Source organism: Neomonachus schauinslandi, chromosome 3 (genome assembly GCF_002201575.2).
Source record: "Neomonachus schauinslandi chromosome 3, ASM220157v2, whole genome shotgun sequence".
Lineage (NCBI taxonomy): Eukaryota > Metazoa > Chordata > Mammalia > Carnivora > Phocidae > Neomonachus > Neomonachus schauinslandi.
In genome coordinates this window covers 71,694,125-71,715,524 of record NC_058405.1, presented here as the reverse complement: position 1 = coordinate 71,715,524, position 21,400 = coordinate 71,694,125, and the positions used below count along the sequence as shown (strand labels likewise).

Below are 21,400 nucleotides of genomic sequence, written 5' to 3'. Positions count from 1 at the left end.
TATCAGGGCCTTCCTCCTCAGGCAATTCCTCCTATGGCAAATTCTCTGTTGCCATAGCACACGGTATTACTGTCACATTGCTGTCACTGATCATTCATCCATCTGGTTCTCGCTTCCTGTCACTAGACCAAGGCCCCCCAAGGGGAGGGGCTGTGCTTAGCATCAAGGTTAGTTTCTGAATACCTTGTACAAGAGATTTGGTATTCCAGGAGCTTAAGGTCACCTGGAGAAAATTATTTAGGGAGATAGAGTTTACGAGAAAAACTCTTAAAAATATTTTTATAGTCACTAAATAAAATAGTACAGTGGATTAAATAAAAACAATGTTTATGTCATTCTGCACATTTACATTAACTCCTATTTCCATCTCCTACTAGAGACGCTCCAGGTTCTCCTTCCCCGTGATTTGCAGCAGATGCTTACAGATTATGCATGCACCCTACATAATCAAAGCTGCCATTTATTGAATGCCGGGAGTGTAAATACATGGTTTCTAATTCTCAAAATAGTCCTGCGAGGTCCGCCTATTTTGCAGATGAGGATACTGAGGCTCAGAGCAACAAGCATCGAGTTGCCCAGGCTTTTATATTCTATAGCAGGGATTTGAACTGGGGTCCACAGACTCCACACCCATGTCTGTTTTGCCCACAGTGTTCTGCCTGTCACGCCTGCTCAGAGACCATGCTTTTGTCCTGTGTTGCTTATTGTTTGCCTCTGCACTCAAATGGCATTGGTTCCCCAGGTTAGGACTGGATACCCCCTCACTCCAGGACAGTCCCAACACACAGGCACCAGCTCCTGCCCCGAACAGACTGGGCATTCAGTGTTTGGGTCTGAGTTTACTTTTCTTCAGTGTATTCTTCCCATCAAAGCTTCCGGGCACAACCTCTGTCCCTGCTCTGCCATCCACTTTATTTCCCTTTTCTACCCAAACCCTGTTTCTTCTTCTGCTGCTGTTCCCAGCAGGGGTGAGTTCACGAAGGACGTTCCCTGTCCTGTTGATGTGACATCATGGTGGACTTGGGTCAGGGAGGGACGGGAAGGGGCCACAGATGGAGACACTTGGTGCCCGGGAAAGGCTAAAAGTGTGGGGCTCCTTCTTGACATTTATCCAACATTTATTTAGTCAGATCAGGGGATAAACTGATTTTTTCTTCATAAAAATGTTCACAAAAACATTCATCGTACTTAATGTAATGCCACCGCCTTTTCTCCAAGTCAACAATCTGAAAAAAAAAAAAAAATTGACGAAGGTATTTCCTACTTTTCTGTAAGATTATTCTCCTCAGTGATGTTCTAACTCAGAAGGTTTCTTAGGGGAAATTTTAAAGCACTTTACTTTAGATAATAAATCATTTAACCTAAGGAAGCAACCCCACTGTGTACATACATTCACAGACACACACACACACACACACACATATCCAGACATAAAGAAAGTGTGCATCAAAACACATTCAGCAGAGGCCTGTTGGAATGACAAGGGCTTTCCCTTCGGTCTGCTCACTGTTCTCTTTGGGGAGAGCAGGACAATTGCCCTTGGCCCCGTTGGTAAGGAGTTGTGTGTAGATCCCTGAGTTCACCAGACTGCCGGTCAGGACACAGCAGGCAGAGGCCATGCCAGTTATTTTACCAGGGAGAATTTCACATAAAGGATTGTTAAATAGGCAACCAAAAAGGCAAAACAAGAACTCTGAGGTGTCACGGAGGTAGCAGCTATAGGAAAAAGCTGCAGGTACTCAAGTTAAAGTTAAAGAGGTTAAAATGATTAAAACTTAGAAGCTTGGATAAAGCACTTCACAGAGCTGAGCCTTAGACCTCTGATGGGGGGCACTGGTCTCTGAGATGGAGGAGGAGCTCCTGGGCTGAGAGCCAGACCAAAGAGAGAGAGCCCGGTGTCTGGGGAGGAGCTGGAAGAAGAGACTTCCAAGCAAAGGAAATTGCCAGTGCAAAGGCCCTGGGGTGGGAATGTGCCTGGACCAGCAGTCCTTGCTCTTTGGCATCAGAACCACCGAGAGAGCTGGGGAAGCAGATTGCAGGGCCTCATCCCCTCCATCCCCCCACTGAGAGTTTCTGACTCAGCAGGCAGGAGGCGGGGCCCAAGAATTAGCATTTCAACAAGTGTTCCGGTGCTGCTGAAGCTGCTGAAGCTGCTGGTCTGGGGATCATACTTTGAGAACCACAGTCCTCAAAGTGTTCAAGGAGTGGCAAAGAGTGAGCAGGGAGAGAGGAGTGAGAGCCGAGGTCCGGAGGCCATGGGGCCCAGATGCTGCCAGACCTGGTGAGCCGTCATGGTGACGTGGCCTCTGCCCTGAGCGAGGTGAGGGCTTCGTGCAGAGGGGCAAGTGCTGATATACAGTCTTCAAGGATTCTCTCGGGCTGCCACCTTGAGACTGAAGATACGAGGCAGGCGCTGGAGCGGCACGTCTGGAGACTTTCCAATAACCCGGAGGAGCGATGGTGGTGGTTGCAGCCAGGTCAGTGGCAGTAAGGAGAGCAGAAGCGGCCAAATTCCAGATGTATTCGGGAGGTAGAGCCCACACTGCCTGATTGCAGGGATTTAAAAAGCAATGGGAGAAAAAAAAAGAAACGATTGGAGGCAGGGACAGATTTTTACCTGTTTTGTGAGGACCTAGACCCTGAAGAGTAAGAAATGGGTATGTAGCTAGAGGATGGCGTAGGAAGGAAGAATGTGCTTTGGTTCTGCTTGTTAGAGATAAGAGCCGCTCAGACATTTGTAGAAGCTGTGCACGTGGAGCCAGAGACTGAAAACCCTCGGGAGAGAAGGAACAGCAGGAACGAGGCTCAAGAGAAACCAGGAGGGTGTGGCAGCCTGAAGGATGTCCCCAAAGATGTCCCCGCCCTAATTCCCAGAACCTGTATGCCCCTCATGTGGTAAAGGGACTTGGCGAGTGTGATTAAGTTAAGGACCTTGAGGTGGGGGGATTGTCCTTCTGGGCCCAATGTGATCATAAAAGTCCTTAGAAGAGGGAGGTAGAGAAGAGATTTGAGGATGCTCTGTCATTGGCCTTGAAGACAGAGGAAGGGGCCACGAGCCAAGGAATGCAGGCAGCCTCGAGAAGCTGGGAAAGGCCAGGACACGGATTCTCCCCTGGAGTCTCCAAAAAGGAACACAGCCTTACCAACATCTTGGTTGTTAGCCCAGTGAGACCCATTTTGGATTCACGGAACTGTAAGACCATAAATTTGAGTTGTTTTAAGCCGTTAATTTTGTAAAGGTTTGTTACGGCAACCACAGGAAATGAAGGCAGGGGGTGGAGATAGAAGAGTGAGGGAACTAATCATCGAGGGGTGCTGCCTCCGACAAGACCTAATCTTCCAGAGTAAAGATTCATTTTTTACATTTCAGGGTAAGAAACATTAGGGGTCCATGCTTGTTGACCTCAGTTTTCTCAGTGAAGTAGAAGTCGAGGCCGCACACCCAAGGAGGGCCTTCTATGGATGAGGAGGTTGAAGCAAGCAGAGAGGTAGCTAACTTGCCTGAGATCACATAGCCAAAAACAACAGAGGCTGGCTTCAAACCCAGGCAGTCTGACCCAGGAGCCCCCCCTCTTGACCACTTTACCACGTAGCTTCTGAGCAGCGAAATGAGAGCATTTGAAGGGGTCACCATTGGGCGGTGGTGAAGGCTAAGTTGTAGCCATCTCTGGGACTCCAAGGCCCAGTAAAGGGCATGGCAGTGACCACCATTGTGGAGTGCTGGTGGGGCCTGTGGCTGCTTGCTCTGGGAAAGAGCCAAAGGCCATGGTACTGGACAGGCCATTCATGGGTATATGACTTGCTGGGAGGCTGGGAATAGGTGTGGAGAGGAGGCTACCAGGAGGTGCCAGCCTCCATACTGCCCAGGGTGCATGATGTAGGGGAGGAATAGGGTCGCTATGATTCCAACTACGAGGGGAGGAAGATGGGAAGCCCAGGCAGGAACTTTGAAGGAAAGTCAGTATCCTTAGACTCAAACTAGCTAGGAGTGCCGAGCCTCAGAGCTAAGTCTGAACACACAGGCTCAAGTTCAGCAAGGGGAGCTCAGGCCAGGTAAGAGAGGACAGACAGGTGTGTATTCAGACAGGCAGATGGCTCAGAATGGCAGCGATGAACAGCTCCCACAGCCAGGGATGGACACCAGACAGGTGGTAGAGGCTGCGGGTCTTCCACATACCAGCAGAGGGAGCACTACTGAGCACTGGGTCTTGGCCTTGCTACTCAAAGAGTGCTCCCTGGACCAGCCGCATCCTCGACCAGCTGGTGGCATGTTTGAAATGCAAACTCCTCAAGCTCCACCCCAACCTCTGAATCAGTGCCTACATTTTTTAAAAGATCTTCAGATGGTCTGTATTAAAGTTTAATACAGAAGCACTGTTTATACCAATGGTTCTCAACGTGCAGTGCTTAGACCAGCAGCATCTGATGTATCACCTGGGAACGTGTTAGAGATGCAGATTCTCAGCACCCGCCCCCCCCTCCCCACCAGACCCACTAAATTGCAAGCCCCTCATGTGGTTCTGATGCCCGCTCAAGTCCCACAGCCCCTGGCTTAGGGCGGCAGAATCCTGTGGCAGCATGGCCTTGTGATTGCCACAAACGTGGACTGACTTGGTTCTGCTGCTCAGGCTCCTATAAAACAGGATCACAGAGTAGGGATCTTGCCCACTTTGTCGAGATTTTGTGAAGTTCAGTAACCTGTCCATGTAGAGCACTCAGGAGCGCCTCCAGCCCGTGGAGAGGGCTCAGTACCTGTTAGCTGTGATACCATCCACAGTGTGCCATTCCTGCTCACGTGTGCTTTTCCGTCCTTTCTGCCCGAGACCTTTTTCTGGAAAACTGGAAGAGAAAGAAATGTTTGCATCTTCTGGTACCTCGTGCGATGAGAAGCCCCTCTTCTCTGTGATTCTGTTTTTAAAAACAGACATGTAATATTTTCACCAGCCAGTAACAAAAAGGGGGACTTATCTTCTTGGGGATTCTAAGAAGATCATTGTCACGCAGGTCTCTGCTAATGAGAACCGCCATCGGCCACCCTCGGGTCCATTATGTAAGATGGGCATGATCATCTCGGGCTTTGGCTTTGATACGGGCAGTCACTCAGCCTCTCGTGAGAAACAGGACAGTGGTGTCAGGTCCTTATCTGATGACTGTGTCCTCAAACAATATGTACTTACGGATGTGCAGCAAACCAAAGCATTAATAACAAACACTGTGAAAATACTTTTTAGCTAGGGCAGCACTTACCTTCTACACCCTCATTGAGTACCCAAGTCTTACCTTCAGTAGTCAAATTGGGCCCACTCCATCTAGATATATGCATGGAATGTGTGTTTTTTTATGCTTTGTCCCAGCCAAACATTCATGAAGTGTGGAAAATATTCCCATTTATAATATTGCCATGATTCTGTGACCCCCCTCAAAAACAATCAACAGCTAATATTTATCACTAATCATTTATCCAGTGATTAATAGAGACCAGGTGCGATGCTAAACACCTACTCTGAAGTATCCCATTTAAACCTCACACTAACCCTAAGAGGTAGCTTCTGTGTGATCCCCATTTTACAGAGGAGGAATCTGAGGCTCAATGGGGTTAATCCCCTACACACAAGTATCAGCTAAGAAGCTCAAGCCCAAGTCTCTTGGACACTACAGCTCATGCTCCTGCCACAGAACTTGGAGGAGGTCTCTAACCCAGCGCTGTGTAAAGACAATAAGAGGATTAACCAAGAATGACAGAGTAACTGAGGAACTTCCTTAACTGCAAGTATGTCATAACTTGTCTTAAGAGCTACAAGGTGGAATCTAATATGAATCTCCAGCTGTCCCCTACTGAGGACACCTGTAGCCTTATTGAGGCCAGCTGGATGGCCCCTCCACCCTAGCCGGGATCCTGCTGACCTAGTGCTAAGCCCCACGCTGTCCATCTTCAGGCCAGTATGTGCTAAGACTCCCTGTCTCTCCCAGTGCTCTCTGAGTTTGAATTTGCTCAAAGTCACTTTAAGAACCACCTATATCTAGCAGATGCATCCCACTGAGGCTTGTCACGTATAGTAGGCACTGCATGGGCTGCTACCACCTGACTCGCTCCTTATTTATTGCCAGAGATAGTAACCCTTTCGTATCTCCATCATCAAGGAATCTTCTGTCTTTCTCTAGTAGGAGGGAATGTGCTCATGCACAAAGGTTCTCCACAATCTCTGAGCAGCAGAGGGAGGTTGGGCAAGAAGCCAAAATAAAAGTACCCCCCTTCACATCACATGGTCTAGCAACACAGCTGTCTTGGTATTTTCTGCATTATTCTATGAAATGCCACAGGTGCAGGTATCTCTATTTGTACACTTTATACCTGGCAATCAGGTAGGCTGCCCTTAAAATTGTAGCCTTTTCATGGTATTGTTGGGTTCTGTTTGGGATTACACGCCCAGCCCCTATTTCCTACCCTGCAAAGGGGTCAGTATGATTCATCATCTGGTCTCACCTAGATTTTATTTTATTTTCTCTAACTTGCTGTTCTTTCCATCTTCATATTCTAAAGCTCATCAGTCACTCCTCCTTTTACTCGACCAGCTCATAAAGCCAGATCCACCCCCATCCTCCATGCTGACTCCTCTGCCCACCTCACAGCCTGCAGGCCTGGTGCAGGTGTCTTGATCTAGACTGGCTGCTTCGGTGCCACGCATCCTCACTGAACGCTAACTGTGGACAAAGGATGTACTTGTAGGTTTTCAGTACTGGGAATTTTTACTTTATCAGTAGTCTTGAAGTCAGCTCCTTACCCACCTAGTAGTTGTGTGCTCAGAGAGAGGAGCACCACTAAGGATGACATCCCACCTCCTGCATGCCCTCAGGTACCCCATGGACCTCAGACAGTGCTTCTCATAGGAATCTCCTGGGATCTTGGTCACACGCAGGTTCTGATTCAGTCCGTCTGAGCTGGGCCTGGGCTTCTGCTTTTCTCACAAGCCGCCAGGTGAGTGGACCACACTCTGAGCACACCGCCCAGTGAGGGCGAGCCTTGAGCCAGACAGACACCATGCTGGGTGCTCCACATACATAAACCGTATTTCATCCTGCCTCTGCTCTGTGGGGTACAGCTGTCTTCATTTTTTATTTGAAGGTCATTTTTCTGAATGTTTCCTCAGTTTTGGTGACTATAGATTAGAACAGTCTGCATGTTGGCAAGAAGCCACCACCATGGATGTCATAATTCCCTTGGATACAGCGAGGTGGCTGTTCTATGCAAGACACGTCCCAGGGGACACTGTTGCCAATTAAATGGGGTTCGCCCCTACGGTAGAGACACCAACCCAGGAACCGGGATAACTTGGAGTCTGAAGGTGAGAACACTCCAGGCATCCTGAAGGAGGAGTGGCTTCCCATGCTGCCTTCTCCTTGGCTGACTGACTCTGCAGGAAGTGATCCCTCAGCCTTGTTCAAGAAAGCACGTGTTTATGGAAAGCTGCCTGGCGTTGTGCTAAGTGGTGTGGGAGTCCACTGATAAAGGCAACAGGGCTAGCCAGGGCATCAGGCAGGTATTTCCATTAATCCTAAACCCACTCTTGGGCTATTGCAGATTGCCTAAAAACTTTGCTTCTTCTCTGTCTGTGCCTAAAAATTCGCAGATAGGAAGAATTTGAGGTGGTCCATTTTGTTCCTTAGAATTGATTTGATGTATTTGGTAGTAATGAAGAGAGGCTGAGATGAGTTAATAGGGAAATGCCCATCTTTTAAAAAATTAGCTCCTGAAGATTTAAAACATTAATCCTCCATTCCTGTGAAAAATTAAAGGCAGTAAAGCCTTGGACAGAAAATAAAGATGATCATAGGTCTGGGAAAACCTCAGAGAGCTATCTCCCAAATCCTGTGGAGAACACAGAATACCCAAGGCCAGGTGATGCATGCATTTGACAACCTGAAGGAAGGAATGAATATATTTATGCCGATTACTGCCAAATGCATTAAAATATATTATCTAGTAGCTGGTTGATCTTCATACCCACCTAGGAGTGGGGGCCACCCAAACTCTGGAACAAAAGATTGAAGTTAGCAACTTGCTATAGAATAGGGTCACTTCAAGCTGTGGAGCTTCTTAAATGATAGGGTCCTGGGAGTTCATTTTCTAGAAATCTCTGTAGGTCAAGTTCTCCACAGTGAATAGCAGCCCAGAACTTCAGCTTATGCTCTGTTTAAACATTTTCCAGGACATTATCAACAGTTCCTTCTAAAAGGGATGTTCAACATGGAGAGGATGTTACTTGTACAATTTATGTAACAAGTACTAATTTAAGATAAAATTAAAGGGTCATCTTTTCAATGCCATTTTGCAAGGAGAAGAAAAAATTAAAAGCAGTGAATACTCCCTACAACCACACAAAGCAATTACCTGTCCCATCTAAAGCTGGGCCTTCAGGACGGTCCCTGTGGAGTGTGTTAGATGAGCATTTGCCCTGGAGATGCCTTTAAAACTCCGCAAGCCAAGTTAACCTGGAGGAAAGGAAGAACCGACTCTGTGCAAAAACCATTTCCCCATCAAGCCATTTCCTCCTGTAGTTAGTTCTCATGTAGACAGCATTGTTTTGCTTTTCAAAACATAGGATTATAACCACCCTCTTAATTCCATTTCCTCATTTGCCTCCATAAATCATCCTTGTGTTTTTCTCCTCTCAGACCAAGAAGCTTACCTGTATGCATTGCACATTATATTCACCTTCGGGATCAGTCATTATCCATTTGTTAAAATGCTCATCCTTTGCCTTAAAGAACACATAAAAATGGCACGAGGTATTTCTTACTGTGAAAGAGTCTGACTAATTGGGATTTCTCTATCTTTTTTCCTTATATCTCTTTGTTTCCCCTTCTTCCAAAATGTAAGGCAGAATAGCAATCCAGTTATTACTGGAAAGAGCACTACCGAGATTCCCATGGATCGAATTCTGGCTGTCCCTTTCTAGCTGTGTCAGCTTGGACAAGTGACTTCACCCCTCTGAACCTCTGTTTCCTCTTCTATAAAATCAGAACAGAAATGCCTGCTTTGCCCAGTTTTGAAATTTGCTGGGAAGAGTAAACAAGGTAGTATTGTGTGTTAAAGAACTTTATAATGAAAACACGTACAAATGCCAAGCATTGATATCACTCTTAATGTCTCATGTCATGGAGATGAGCTGACTGTGTACATTTTTCCTACAGATGAAGCTTATCTCTTTAGGGGACCATGGGGGGGGTGGATCATAACAAAAAATGATATACTCTTCCCTGTCTTCTTCAAGGGGAGACTCTTCTTGATGACCTGGGTCACCATTGAAATATCCATAGAATTCTAGAAGGCTAGGACAGGAAGGGGGCTTAGCACTCAAAGTGCCCGTAGTAATCAGTCTGCGAGGACTGCTGTAGCAAAACACCACAGACTGGGGGGCTTAAGCCACAGAAATTTCTTTCCCCATAGTTCTGGAGGCTGGACGTCCAGAGCAGGGTGCCCCGGGGTTGCTTTCTGCTAAGGCCCCTCTCCTTGGCTTGCAGGTGGATGTCTTGTCCCTGTGTCCTCACCTGCCCTCTGAACATGTGCATCTCTGCTGTCTCTTCCTCTTCTTAGAAGGACAGCAGTCCCTCTGAAAAATCCTTATTTTCACTTAATCACCTCTTCAAGGTCCCTATCTCCAAAAGCAGTCACATCCTGAGGTGTACTGGGGGTTAGGATTTCAACATATGATTTGGGGGATCAGGGACACAATTCAGCCCAGAACAGTGCTGTACCCAACCTCCTCATTTTATAGATGAGAATGTTGAAACCCAGAGAGGTTGAGCAAGATGCTAAAACTCCCACAGCAGGTGTCCACAGAGGCTGGAGCTGAGCCCCATCTGGAGGCCAGTGCTCCTCCCCCTCCCCCCCTGCCTCCCCTTGAAGGCTGCTCGCTGCCCGTGTCCCCTCTCCTTCCCAGGCGCCACGCTGCTTTCCCCTTGGACTTGCGCTTCTCCCCTGTGCCCCCGGCCCCCACCATCCTCACCTTCTGGTGTGTGGGAACTCTGCTCTTCAGGGTCCAGGGCGCAGGAAGACTTGTTCACCATCAGTCCTGGGTGGAAGTGTCCGTGGTGAGGAGTGGGCTTTAGTGCAATGCTTTGGCACATCATGACATGTGTTTGGGAATCTTGAGGTCTCATACATCATCATCCAGTTTGAGGGCTGTGTTCCCAAAGTTTGACCCACAGGTAAGTAAAATGTTCGGGCACTTTCAAACACACCTTGGGAAGACACCTTTCTGTATCTGTCACATAGCTGTCAAACCTCCTAACATCTGGAAAATGCTCTTTCTCTCAATACGGCCAGATCTTGCGGATTCTTCCAGAAACCATGGCCACCCCCGCAGTGAGAAAAGCACATCTGTCAAACTGCCCCTATTCCCTGGGAGAGATTTAATAACTAGAGTCTATCCCGAGGTGTCAGGCTTTGAACACCTCAACACTTTTATAAAATAAACCACAGCATACAAACCACTCTCATACAACGCCTCATCATTCATCATTAAAGTGGCTTGTCAAAATTCAGGGTCCTGAGTTTTGTGTTTTTCAACAAAATCCAGGAAAGCCCTTCCTGAGTACAGTGGACCAGAGGAGAATCCCCCCAAAGCATTTGTGAACCGCTGACCTTCAGATGTGCATGAATTCATCTATGAATCCAGGGAGGGTTTGTTTGGTGCCTAATGCCTGGTGTTTCTCCCCAGGGGGACTCCTCCTCCTATGTTCCCATCTCCTGAAATGGCACCACCAGCCCCTGCTGCTCAGACCAGTCGCCCGATTCATGCTTCCTGACTTCCCTCATCTCCCTCCTGCAGTCCATGAGCACATCAAGGTGGCTTTGCCTCCCCAATACAGCGCACATCCATCCATTCCTTAGCCTGCTGTAGCCTCAGTCCCCGTCACCATGAACACCGCCTAGACTCCACACGTATCCTCCTCATTGCTGTTCTTGTCCCCACCCTTGCCTCCTGCACTCTGTTCTCCACGCAGCCGCCAGAGGGATCTTGTAAAAGCTTACTTAGCCCTTGTTATCCCCTCTTTGAGACTGTCTGGGCTTCCCACCGTACCAGAGTAGACCTCCAACTCCTCCCCAGAGACCACAGGCTCTGCATGACCTGACCCTGCCTATCTCTTGAACTTAAGCCTCCCTCCACTCTCCCTGTCATGGACACTCAAGCCCCGTGGCAGTCTTTCTGTTCCTTATGTACTCTGAAACGTTCCGGGCTCAGGACCTTTGCACTGCGGTTCCTCCACATGAGACTCTCTCCCTCCAGCTCTCGGCGCTCTGCCTCTTTCTCGTCATTCACAGCTAACTGGATGCTGTCTTCCCAGAGGGACCTCCCTCGTCCATCCCAGCTCAGCCTAACCTGCCCTTTCCTGGTCCTTTGCTAGCGCCGTCCTTCTTTTACTTCTCTGCAGTTATTGAAAGCTTTAGCTTAATCTAAAATGTTGCTATTTTAAAGTTTTGCTGATTTTATTTATTTGCCCCCATGACTCTGTCTTGTTCACACTGCGCCTAGGATGGGGGTGTGGCAGACGGCGGGTGCGCGGTAAGTTTAGTTACTGTCTCTTGACTGTCGGCCTGCCTACGGATAGGACCCTGTCCCGCTCGTAAGGACACAGACAGGTAAAGAGATGCAATTCAGAACAGTGAGCGCCTGCTCTGTTGGGCCTAGTCCACTCGCACGGTGGCCTCGGCGGCCCAGGCAGTTGCCCTTTCTCAGCCCCCACCTGCTCCCTGCAAACAGAGATCATCAGGCTCTTACTGGACACCTAATAGGGTTACAGTGGGTAATAGAACCCACCTAGGTGGTGCCGGACGTGTCGGGTGCAGGCTGTGATTTCCACAGCGCAAGTGCCCATTCTGTCCCCAGGCCCTGGAGACGCTGCCCGGACCTGCAAAGCTGACAGGAGACCCAGGACTCTCTCCCTGACTCCTGTCTCATTTCTACTCTGTACCTGAACCTTTCGTGTTCCATTTCCAGCCCCTCCTTTTTCTCTCTCCTTGACATTTTCATCAAAAGGAAGGTCTTACAGAGAAACTGAGGGTAGGGCTGTGAAGGACAGTGTGGCCAGGACCCAGGCAGCGTGTTTGCAGACCAATCCTGTTTGCCTCCCGCCTGTCACTGTGATCTGACCAGCGTAGACAAATGCATTCGCCACCAGAGGGCATGTTTTCAGGCAGTATGGCTCCCCCTAGTGGGCACTGGTTTGTTACAGAATCACTGCCATCCAAAAAACCCCAAAACCAAAAACCTCACAGCATGAAGATGCTCATAAACTTTAACCCCATGTAATTCCACTCCTGGGGATTTATCCTAATGAAAAAAGCAAAGTAATATATGGGTGACACAGACCAAATTTCCAGCAATAAGGGCGTATCAATTGTAGTGCATCAACATGAGAATCTAAGGTAGCCATGAAAATGTTAAGCATCAGGACATGGAAAATTCCTAGTAGAATATTACGAATTCACGCATCTGCAACAACGATGAAGGGATGATGCAATTGAAAATTTCATCTTTTTTGTAGTGAGATTATGGGTAATTTTAAATTCTTTTTCCTTGAAAGTTATGTCTGTTTAATTACCCCCCACCTCCCAAAGAAACAACTTCGTCATCTCTAACTGTGCTTAGTGTTGTGTAGTGATGATGGGGACTGCATTAGTTACGTGGGGCTGCACTTGCCAAGTCCTGCAGCCTGGGGGGCTTAAACAACAGAAATCCATCTTCTCATGGTCCTGGAGGCTGGTAGTGCAAGACCAAGGGGTTGGCAGAGTGCTCATTCTTCTGAGGCCTCTCTCCTCTTGGGTTTTACAGATGGGCACCTTCTCCCTGTCACATCATTTTCCTTCCATAGGCATCTGTGTCCTATAAAGACACCAGTCATATTAGATCAGAGCCAACCCTAATGCCCTCACTTTAACTTCACTGCCTCTGTGAAAATCCTGTCTCCAAACATGGTCACATCCTGAGGTACTGGACGTTAACACTTCAACATATGAATTCAGTGACTATTATAACACTTATATACTGATATAGGACATACCAGTATACTTACATACTTATTATGTACTTATTAATTATATTAGTAAGTAATACGCTTACTGTTAATACTTATACTATTATAATACTTACATACTGTATAAATACTTATTTATACAGAGTATCATTTCTTTATATTTATTTATTTTAAAGATTTTATCTGTTTATTTGTCAGAGAGAGAGAGCGCGCGCGAGCACAAGCAGGGGGAGTGGCAGGCTCCCCGCTGAGCAGGGAGCCTGATGTGGGGCTTGATCCCAGGGCTCTGGGATCGTGACCTGAGCCGAAGGCAGGCGCTTAACCGACTGAGCCACCCAGGCGCCCCTCATTTCTTTATATTTAGATGATTTTATAATTGTTGCAGCTAAAGCACTCCCTATGATGCAAAAGGCAGTATAATATTATTCCATCCGCTTTTGTCATGAGCTGTAGAGCAGGCAGTGTATTTACCCATCTTTGCTGCCTCTTTGGCAAAACAATAAAAAGTCATAATTATTCAAAAGACATTTTGGGCGATTGTTTAAAGAAACTTGATCTTACTCACTGAGTTCTCCTCTCAGTTGATTTATGAACTGTGGTCAACACAGTACGTTTTTACAATTGGTGCCACAGCAGTGTCATCTGCCGGTGTCCCCAGGATCACTACATCTTCATGTGTCACACTCATGAGCTGATAGATTGGTATCATTGTGTTATGTATGTCTGAGGGTGTGCTAAATTCAGCTTTAATAATATTATATAGTATTATAGTGGATATATACACATACACACCACTGTATATATTCTTACATACATCCCCCTATATGTTCAGTTATTTAAAACAGCACAATAGATTCTAATCCTGCTTTTGCTTTTCAAACTCATGCTTGAATTACAAGTGTTATATTTTCTTAGCCAATCAAAATCCTGCTATTCTTGAAATTATTGTCTCAGCTTCCTAGGTTCTAAGGATTTATTATTATGGTGTTTGCCTCTGCACTATGAAGTACCAAATGCTTTCACATGAATAGAAATAAAGAATGAATGAAAGTAAGACTCTAGATGTTGCATAAGGCTACTAAATGAGCCTGCATTAACCTCTGTCTGCAAAATGCCCGAACAGATATATTTTTGAAGATTTGCCAGAAGAAAGAGGATATTTATTTCTTTAGGGACTCCATTATTGGAGCTGTCCTCCTTGGGGCCCCAGCTGCTCTTCCTACCCAATATCTCCTGCAGGCACGGGGCTTACAACATGGCGGCATGGAAAGAATAGAAGTCTCACCTCGCTTGTACCTAATAGCACTGGGAATTTGGGGATTGGAGCTCCATGTGAAAAAAATGATTACTTTGCCACTTTATAGACAGCAAAACTGAGGCCTTCACAGCTCATGATTTAGTGCAGTTCAGGGACAGCTCTGGGATGAAAACCAATCATCTCTGAGCCCCCGGATAGTTTGCCAGGCCCATGAATCATCCTGCCGCTAATATAAATAAAATAGCAAGTAAGATAGAAGAGTCTTGTTAATTCTGACCACGGGATACCATAACCTTTTCAAACCCTGTCTTCTTAATTATGATAGTAATTTTTAAAAAAGATTTTATTTATTTATTTGTCAGAGAGAGAGAGAGAGCACAAGCAGGGGGAGCGGCAGGGAGAGGGAGAAGCAGGCTCCCTCCACCTGGGAGCCTGATGTGGGGCTCGATCCCAGGACCCTGGGATCACGACCTGAGCCGAAAGCAGACACTTAACCAACTGTGGTCAAATCCTGCTTTTGCTTTTCAAACTCATGCTTGTGAATTACAAGTGTTAAATTTTTGCCACCCAGGCATCCCAATTACGATAGTAATTTTTAAATGTTTTTTTTAACTTTTAAAACATGTAAACAAATAATAGGGGTTATTTTAATTAAATGCTTATTGTTGCAGGTGTTCATTGGGCAGTGAGTCCTATAATTAAACACACAACTTGCAAAATCGTTGGCTTCAAAGGCATACATCATGTCATTTCTTTCTCCAGTGTAACTGATTTGTTTTCATTTGTTTCTTTACCTTTTTATCTGTTTCATTCCAGCTACACAATCTGTGGAGTCAACTTACTGCCTTGATTTTCTGGAATTAATGACACTGATAGGACTATATAATAAATAAAGTTTTCCCATACAAAATAACACTTATCAAAACCAAAATACATGATTAGCATGTTTTATTATTTTCAATTGAGTTTTATATGCTCAACCTATCTCTAGTTAAGAGGCAGTAAGAATGGTTAAGTTCTGTCCTATTCCGCATATATCGGTGTATGTGTGTGCGTGTGTGTACATGTGTAGTGTAGTGGTGGGGTTTGCATTTCTGTTTCATTTTGCCAGCATATATCCTCATCCTTGTTATACAGTTTTCAAATCAGAATATGACCTTTCCTCCTATAAAAACATCTCCATTTATCCTCTGAGGTATTTTCCCTGTCATGTTATTTTTTAAAATTTTTCCCGTTTTTGTAAAAACTTTATTGAGATAGAATTCACATACCTTACAGTTCACCATTTAAAGTGTACAATTCAGTGGTTTTTAGTGTATCCAGAGTTGTGTCATTGTCACCACAATCTGTTTAGGACATTTTCATCACCGCCCCAAAAAACCCGTGCTCTTGCCCTGTCACCCCCAAATGCTCCTGTCCCTCGCATGTAAATGTTGAAAGATATTTTTGCCCCCCAAAGCAGCTTATCCATCATATTCCCACGAATGGTCCATTGGATGCTACTTTCCTTGGACCCTCCCGGTTATCAGAATATTTCATCTTTATCAGCTTTATAGATGGAAATTGTTTCTTACTTTGGTTTGCGTGTACTTCATCAGGAATGGTGCTGACTGTCATGATCTTTTGGCAATTTGTGTCACCTGTCTGTGTGCTGCTTTGTAGACCTACTTTAAATAAAAGCAAGCATATTGTCGCTGCTTTGTCCCCGTCCACTGGTGCATGCTACATGGGACAAAGACCACTATGAAGTCAGTCCACCCGAATTACAGAAACAAGAGTATCCTCGGAAGAGGCCTCGAGCACCCAGAAACCCTCCCTGGGGCTCACTACCTGTGTATCCCTGGATCACCTAGTGGCATCCATCTTCCTTTTGTAGGATGACTCCCGTCCGTCCCCCGGTGTGCGTACAATTACTGCTCCTCTGTTTCCCTCCATTTTTTCAAAAATATTTATTTATTTATTTTAGAGAGAGAGCACACACAAGCTAGGGGAAGGGCCGAGAGAGAGAAACTCAAGCAGACTCCATGCTGAGCACAGAGCCTGATGTGGGGGCTCAGTCTCAGGACCCTGAGATTATGCCCAGGGCCGAAATTGAGAGCCGGACGCTGAACCAACTGAGCCACCCAGGCGCCCCCTATTTGCCACAATTTGACTTTGTCTCAATCCATCAACCCCTATTTTTTAAATGGACATTCCATGGTTTTTGTTCTGTGCTATTAAAATCTAGTCACCCCAGGGGGTGCCTGGGTGGCTCAGTCAGTTAAGCGACTTCCTTAGGCTCAGGTCATGATCTCAGGGTCCTGGGATCAAGCCCCACATCGGGCTCTCAGCTCAGCGGGGAGTCTGCTTCTCTCTCTCCCTCTGCTCCCCCTGCCCCACATACACACTCATGCTCTCTTGCTCTCTCTCTTTCTGAAATAAATAAAATCTTTTAAAAAATTAAAAAATAAAATAATATCCAGTCACCCCAGATTAATCCTGTCTTTATATATACCTTTTACGTGGTCTGTGGGTCCTGATAGTTTTTTTCACCAGCTAAATTCCCTGGTGAAACCCCTACCAACTTTCCCTGGCTGGAGGGTCTTTGGGAAAAGCCAGAGCTAGGCTAATAAAGCCAGTGAGCCAGAACTTCCGGGAGCAAGCATTTTCCCACTGCTGCTTCCAGACCTGAGCCCCTTTGGCCGATAGTTACTGTCAGGTCCTTTTTATAGGGACCGTAGCCTGCAGTGATCAGACGTAAGGGAGAACCCTCAACCTTTTTCCACCATGACCTGACCACCAGGCACCAGAAAGCCTCGGACTGAGTCTGTTATTCATGCTAGTACTTGTTAGCACCCCCAGCAATCTGCCCCTTAGGTAAACCTCGCCCAGAAGATTCACTCGCAGCGGAGGTGACAACAATATTCAGGGGCATTCCTAGCATATGTGACGCTCTAGATGGACCATCTGTACTACCGCTTCCTCCAAACCGTGTATCATTTCCCGTATAACCTTGCAATAATCAGTAATAAGCATTATCTTCCTGACTCACTACATACACAATTTAAAAAGAAATCTCATTTTTATTGATTAATATTCAAATGAGAGCGCAATGCCGCTTCTGTGATATTTTCTGCCAAACATGCGTGACCCGAATCTAGTAATGAGGAATTATCAGACAAACCAAATTGAGAGACATTCTACAAAATAATAGCCTTTCGACTTTAAAAGCGCCAAGGTCCCCAAAGTCAAGAATAGACCGAGGACTGTCCCAGACTGAAGGAGAGTGAGGAGACCATACAGCTAAATGCAACTTGTGACTCAGAACTGGATCCTTTTTCTAGAAAGGATATTATGGGACAATTGGTGAAATTTAAATGGGTCTGAGCTTTGGATGGCACCATTGGATCAGTGTTGATGTCCTGATCTTAATGATTATATTGTGGTTATGTAGGAGAATGTCCTTGTTTGCAGGGAATATACACTAAGGAATTCAGGGTTAGTAGGACAACAGGTCAGCATCTTATTCTCAAATGGTTCAGGGGACAAATGTCATTTGTACAATAATTTGTACTATACTTCCAAGTTTTCTCTGTGATTTTTATGAAATACAAAAATTATTTTTAAAAACCTCAACAGTAATTGTAGCAATCGTTTAGAACTTAGGCCAACAAAAGACTTTTTTGAGGAGGATTATTTTTCACTAACATTTTTCAGAATTGCTGGTACGAGAGAACATTAAAAGGCAGAGGGCTTTCAAAGTCAGTTTGGTTATTGCTATTAAATTCTCTAAGATAGTACGTCCTCTTATTGCTCGCACCTGGAGAGGACAGTGCCCACCATCCCACCCTGGGTTCACCCTGATTACATTGGCAGATCCTGCAAACAACTTCTCCAGACTGTGCATTGGAATCCTCCACCCGATGCTAGGACCTGGGACACTGGGCCAGGTGAAGCACGAGAACAGGAAGGCCACTGGGGTCTGTCTGAGGCTGCTGGGCTGGCCAGATGCTTACACACTGTTCACATAGGACAATGTGCCTGTGTGGTGTCCAGCCAATCCACCACTCATTTTACCAGGGGAAAAAAATGTTTTTAAACATCCCAGTGCTGATTAAAAGAACTTTTTTAGAGTCAAATGTGACAAAGAAGCCCTTGAATTAGCTGCCTCTTTAGGGTGGGACTTCTGATTAGGCTGTTTCAAATGCTATCTCACTTACCTTGGGTGTGTATTCCTGATCATCCCCCCCACCCCGCCCCGCCCCGCAAGGGGTAGATCCCGCTTACCCAGCACTTACACCTACTCACTCAATGATAAAGCAGGTGACCATGTTTCCCCACCTTGTAGCGCAGAGCAGAGGGCACTCGCGGAACATGCGTGGTGTGTGTGTGCGCCTTTCTGCGTGCGTGTGCTGGGTATAAGCAACTCCATTTGACCTAAGTGCAGTAGATTGTCAAGCTGTTTTTCCTCCTTCTTGAAAGCAGTTTGCAGTGGAGGCAGCGATCTTTAAAATGGAAGCAGTCACTCCCACCTGCAGCCCAAGGGAGGCACAAACGCTAAGCAGAGCAGTGGCAGGGGCAGCAGGCTGGGCCACAGTCCCCATCCCCAGCCCGCGGCACAGGAAACGCACCAGGGCTGTGCGGGGTGGCATGGGGGTATTGAGCGGTTAGCCCTTCTGGGGGAGAAGCCTGGTTGTTGGTGAAGCTCTATCTCCCCTGCACTTTCTCTGAGATAGCCCCACCTGGCTTTTCAGCCCCAAGGGAACAGCCTTCGGTATCTACGTGTCCTCCCTCCCTACCCCACCCCCCATCCTGTCTCCAGCTTCCAGGTGCGCTCAGGTCCCAAACCTCGATGGACATGAGTCACCATGGACCTTGTGAAAAGCACATCCTGAGTTCTGCCCCAGGGGCTCTAACCCACTCAAGGTGTGCCTAGGAGCGTGCATTTTTAACCAACCCCCAGTATTTTGATGGCTGTGGTCCGTGGACACTCAGAGAAACCCTGCTCTAGTACAGGAACACGGGGCTTGCGTGCAGAAAGCCCAAATCTGCCTCTGCAGCTCTTTTCTCCGCACACCGCAGGACCTCAGGCAGGTCAGCCGAGCTCCCTGGGGCTCACGTTCTCGACCTCAACACCCAGGGTCTGTTGTAAGGACCAAACGCGGTAGAAGGCAAAGCGCTTTGCAAACTGTGAAGCTCTACAGAAGCAAGAGTAGGAGAATCTTGCCCTGGTTATTACGTTAACCTTGGTGATCTGCCGGTGGGTATTAAAGACGCTCGGGCTCGAAGCTTTTGGTGCCTCGTAAGCCATTTTTCAAAAGGTGTTATTCTCCCCCTCCCCGCCAGCCTTCAACACAGCCAAGTGTGAGAAACTGCAAAAGGAGAAGGAGGACCTGGAGAGGCGGTTTGAGGAGGAGGTGCGGAGGCTGGGCTGGCAGCAGCGGGCGGAGCTGCAGGACCTGGAGGAGAGGCTGCAGCGGCAGTTTGAGGCTGAGATGGTGCGCCTGCAGGAGGAGCACCACGCCCAGCTGCTGCGGATCCGGTGTCAGCACCGGGAGCAGGTCAGTCCGCCCTAGGCGCTCTGTCTCTGCTGTTGGGATACACAGGTGGAAGGTGGAGGGGTGCCAGCGCCGCTGCTTTAGCAAGAAGTGCTGCTCCGTAGGTGAGCTTCTGTCAAGTTCACTCTCCGACCTCATTTCTTCCTGCTGCTCCCTCTCCCCCCACCCCCCACAGCCACCCTGGCCTCCCTCCCGTGCCTTTCTTCCCAAGCACGCTCCCACCCTGGGGCTTTTGCATTTGCTGTGCCCTCTGCCTGGAATGCTCTCCCTCTAGACATTCCATGGCTCCCTCTTTCCGTCTCATCCAGACGTTTCTCCAAAGTCACTTTCTCAGCGAGGCCTTTCTTTATCTAAACTTACAGCCCCTCCCCCACCACCTACACACTCTTCCTGTCCTGTCCCTACTCTAGTCGCTTATCGCTGTTGAATGAACTATAAATTTTACTCGGGTCCCCTGTTTCTCATCTGTATATTCCTCGGAGGGCGGGGGTAATCACGAGCAGATGCACCTGGCACTTGTGATGCCCTGGGGACTGCTCTTAACTCTCTACCTGTACCAATGATCCATCCTCGCAACAGCCCTGCAACATGGGTTCCGTCATCGCCCCCATCTCACGGGTGAGAAGACCGAGACCCAGGGGTTCAATCATCTGCCAGAACTCACAGGGTGGGGCCGGGAAAAGCCGGGGAGGAACCCAGTCTGGCTCCAGGGTCCATGCAGTCCAGTGCGAAGTTTGAATTGTCGGCCGGGTCTACCCATGCCAGATGTCTGGTGCCTGACTGCCGAGCCTTCCCTCGGCACGCATCTGCTGAATGAAGGAACGAATTCTCTGGTTAACCTCAGCCCGACAGTCTTCGTAGAGAGGGCAGTGCTCCCTAGAGCCACTGAGGAGGATTCCCGGGGTCGTGCCGCCCCCCCCAAGCCTGCTCCCCTCCGGGACTGTGGCTTGTGCAGCGAGACAGAGGGTCAGCTGCGCTTCCGTGAGAGCTAGCTCGGCTCCTGTCCCTGCTCTTCCTTCCAGGCCCCCAGGGCTCTGATGCCCCGATGCCCGCCTTCTAACAGGTGTGTTATTTCACATCCCTAAAGTAAACTTGCATTTGTGCAGAGTGCTCTTTAAATCTCAGGCGCGCGCTGAGTGGCCCTTCATTAGCATGAGTATTTGGGCTGCTCTTCTGGGACAGCTTCCAGATAAATAACCTGGACGGCAGTCCTGGAGGCTTGGGAATGCAGGAGGCACAAGAGTCATTTCAGAGTAATAATAAGTACTATTATTGTCGTTTAAAATCTCCCATTGGACAGCCCTGTATTCGGCTTCTCGGGTTAGCATTCTCCTTTTCTAGAGGCCTGTGGAAACCAGACACGCCTGCCTGCTTGAGGTGCTTTAGACCCCGAGACCAGGAAACAGAATAGCTGGCAGCTAGAGTTACCTGCTGCTGCTAAGATTAGAAACTGAGCCCCAGCATCTTGCCTCCTAAGCTTGCAGAGCAGAGCTCGCATGAGTAGACATTTGCACCTGTCGCTCTCCACAGCCTTCCCGATTTCCTGGCCCCTCGATACATCTCAAAT

At 47.5% G+C, this 21,400-nt stretch overlaps 1 protein-coding gene across 4 annotated transcripts in view; it reads left to right on the top strand.

The window, feature by feature from the left end:
- The window catches only part of MTUS2 (microtubule associated scaffold protein 2), a 374,457-nt gene that overhangs the window by 331,482 nt on the left and 21,575 nt on the right, over positions 1 to 21,400 (top strand). For all 4 annotated transcript variants that reach the window (XM_044913210.1, XM_044913209.1, XM_021678263.2 and 1 more), the window contains one exon: positions 19,622 to 19,836. In XM_044913210.1, the coding sequence (XP_044769145.1) occupies positions 19,622 to 19,836 (215 nt within the window). The remainder of the gene's footprint in view (positions 1 to 19,621; positions 19,837 to 21,400) is intronic.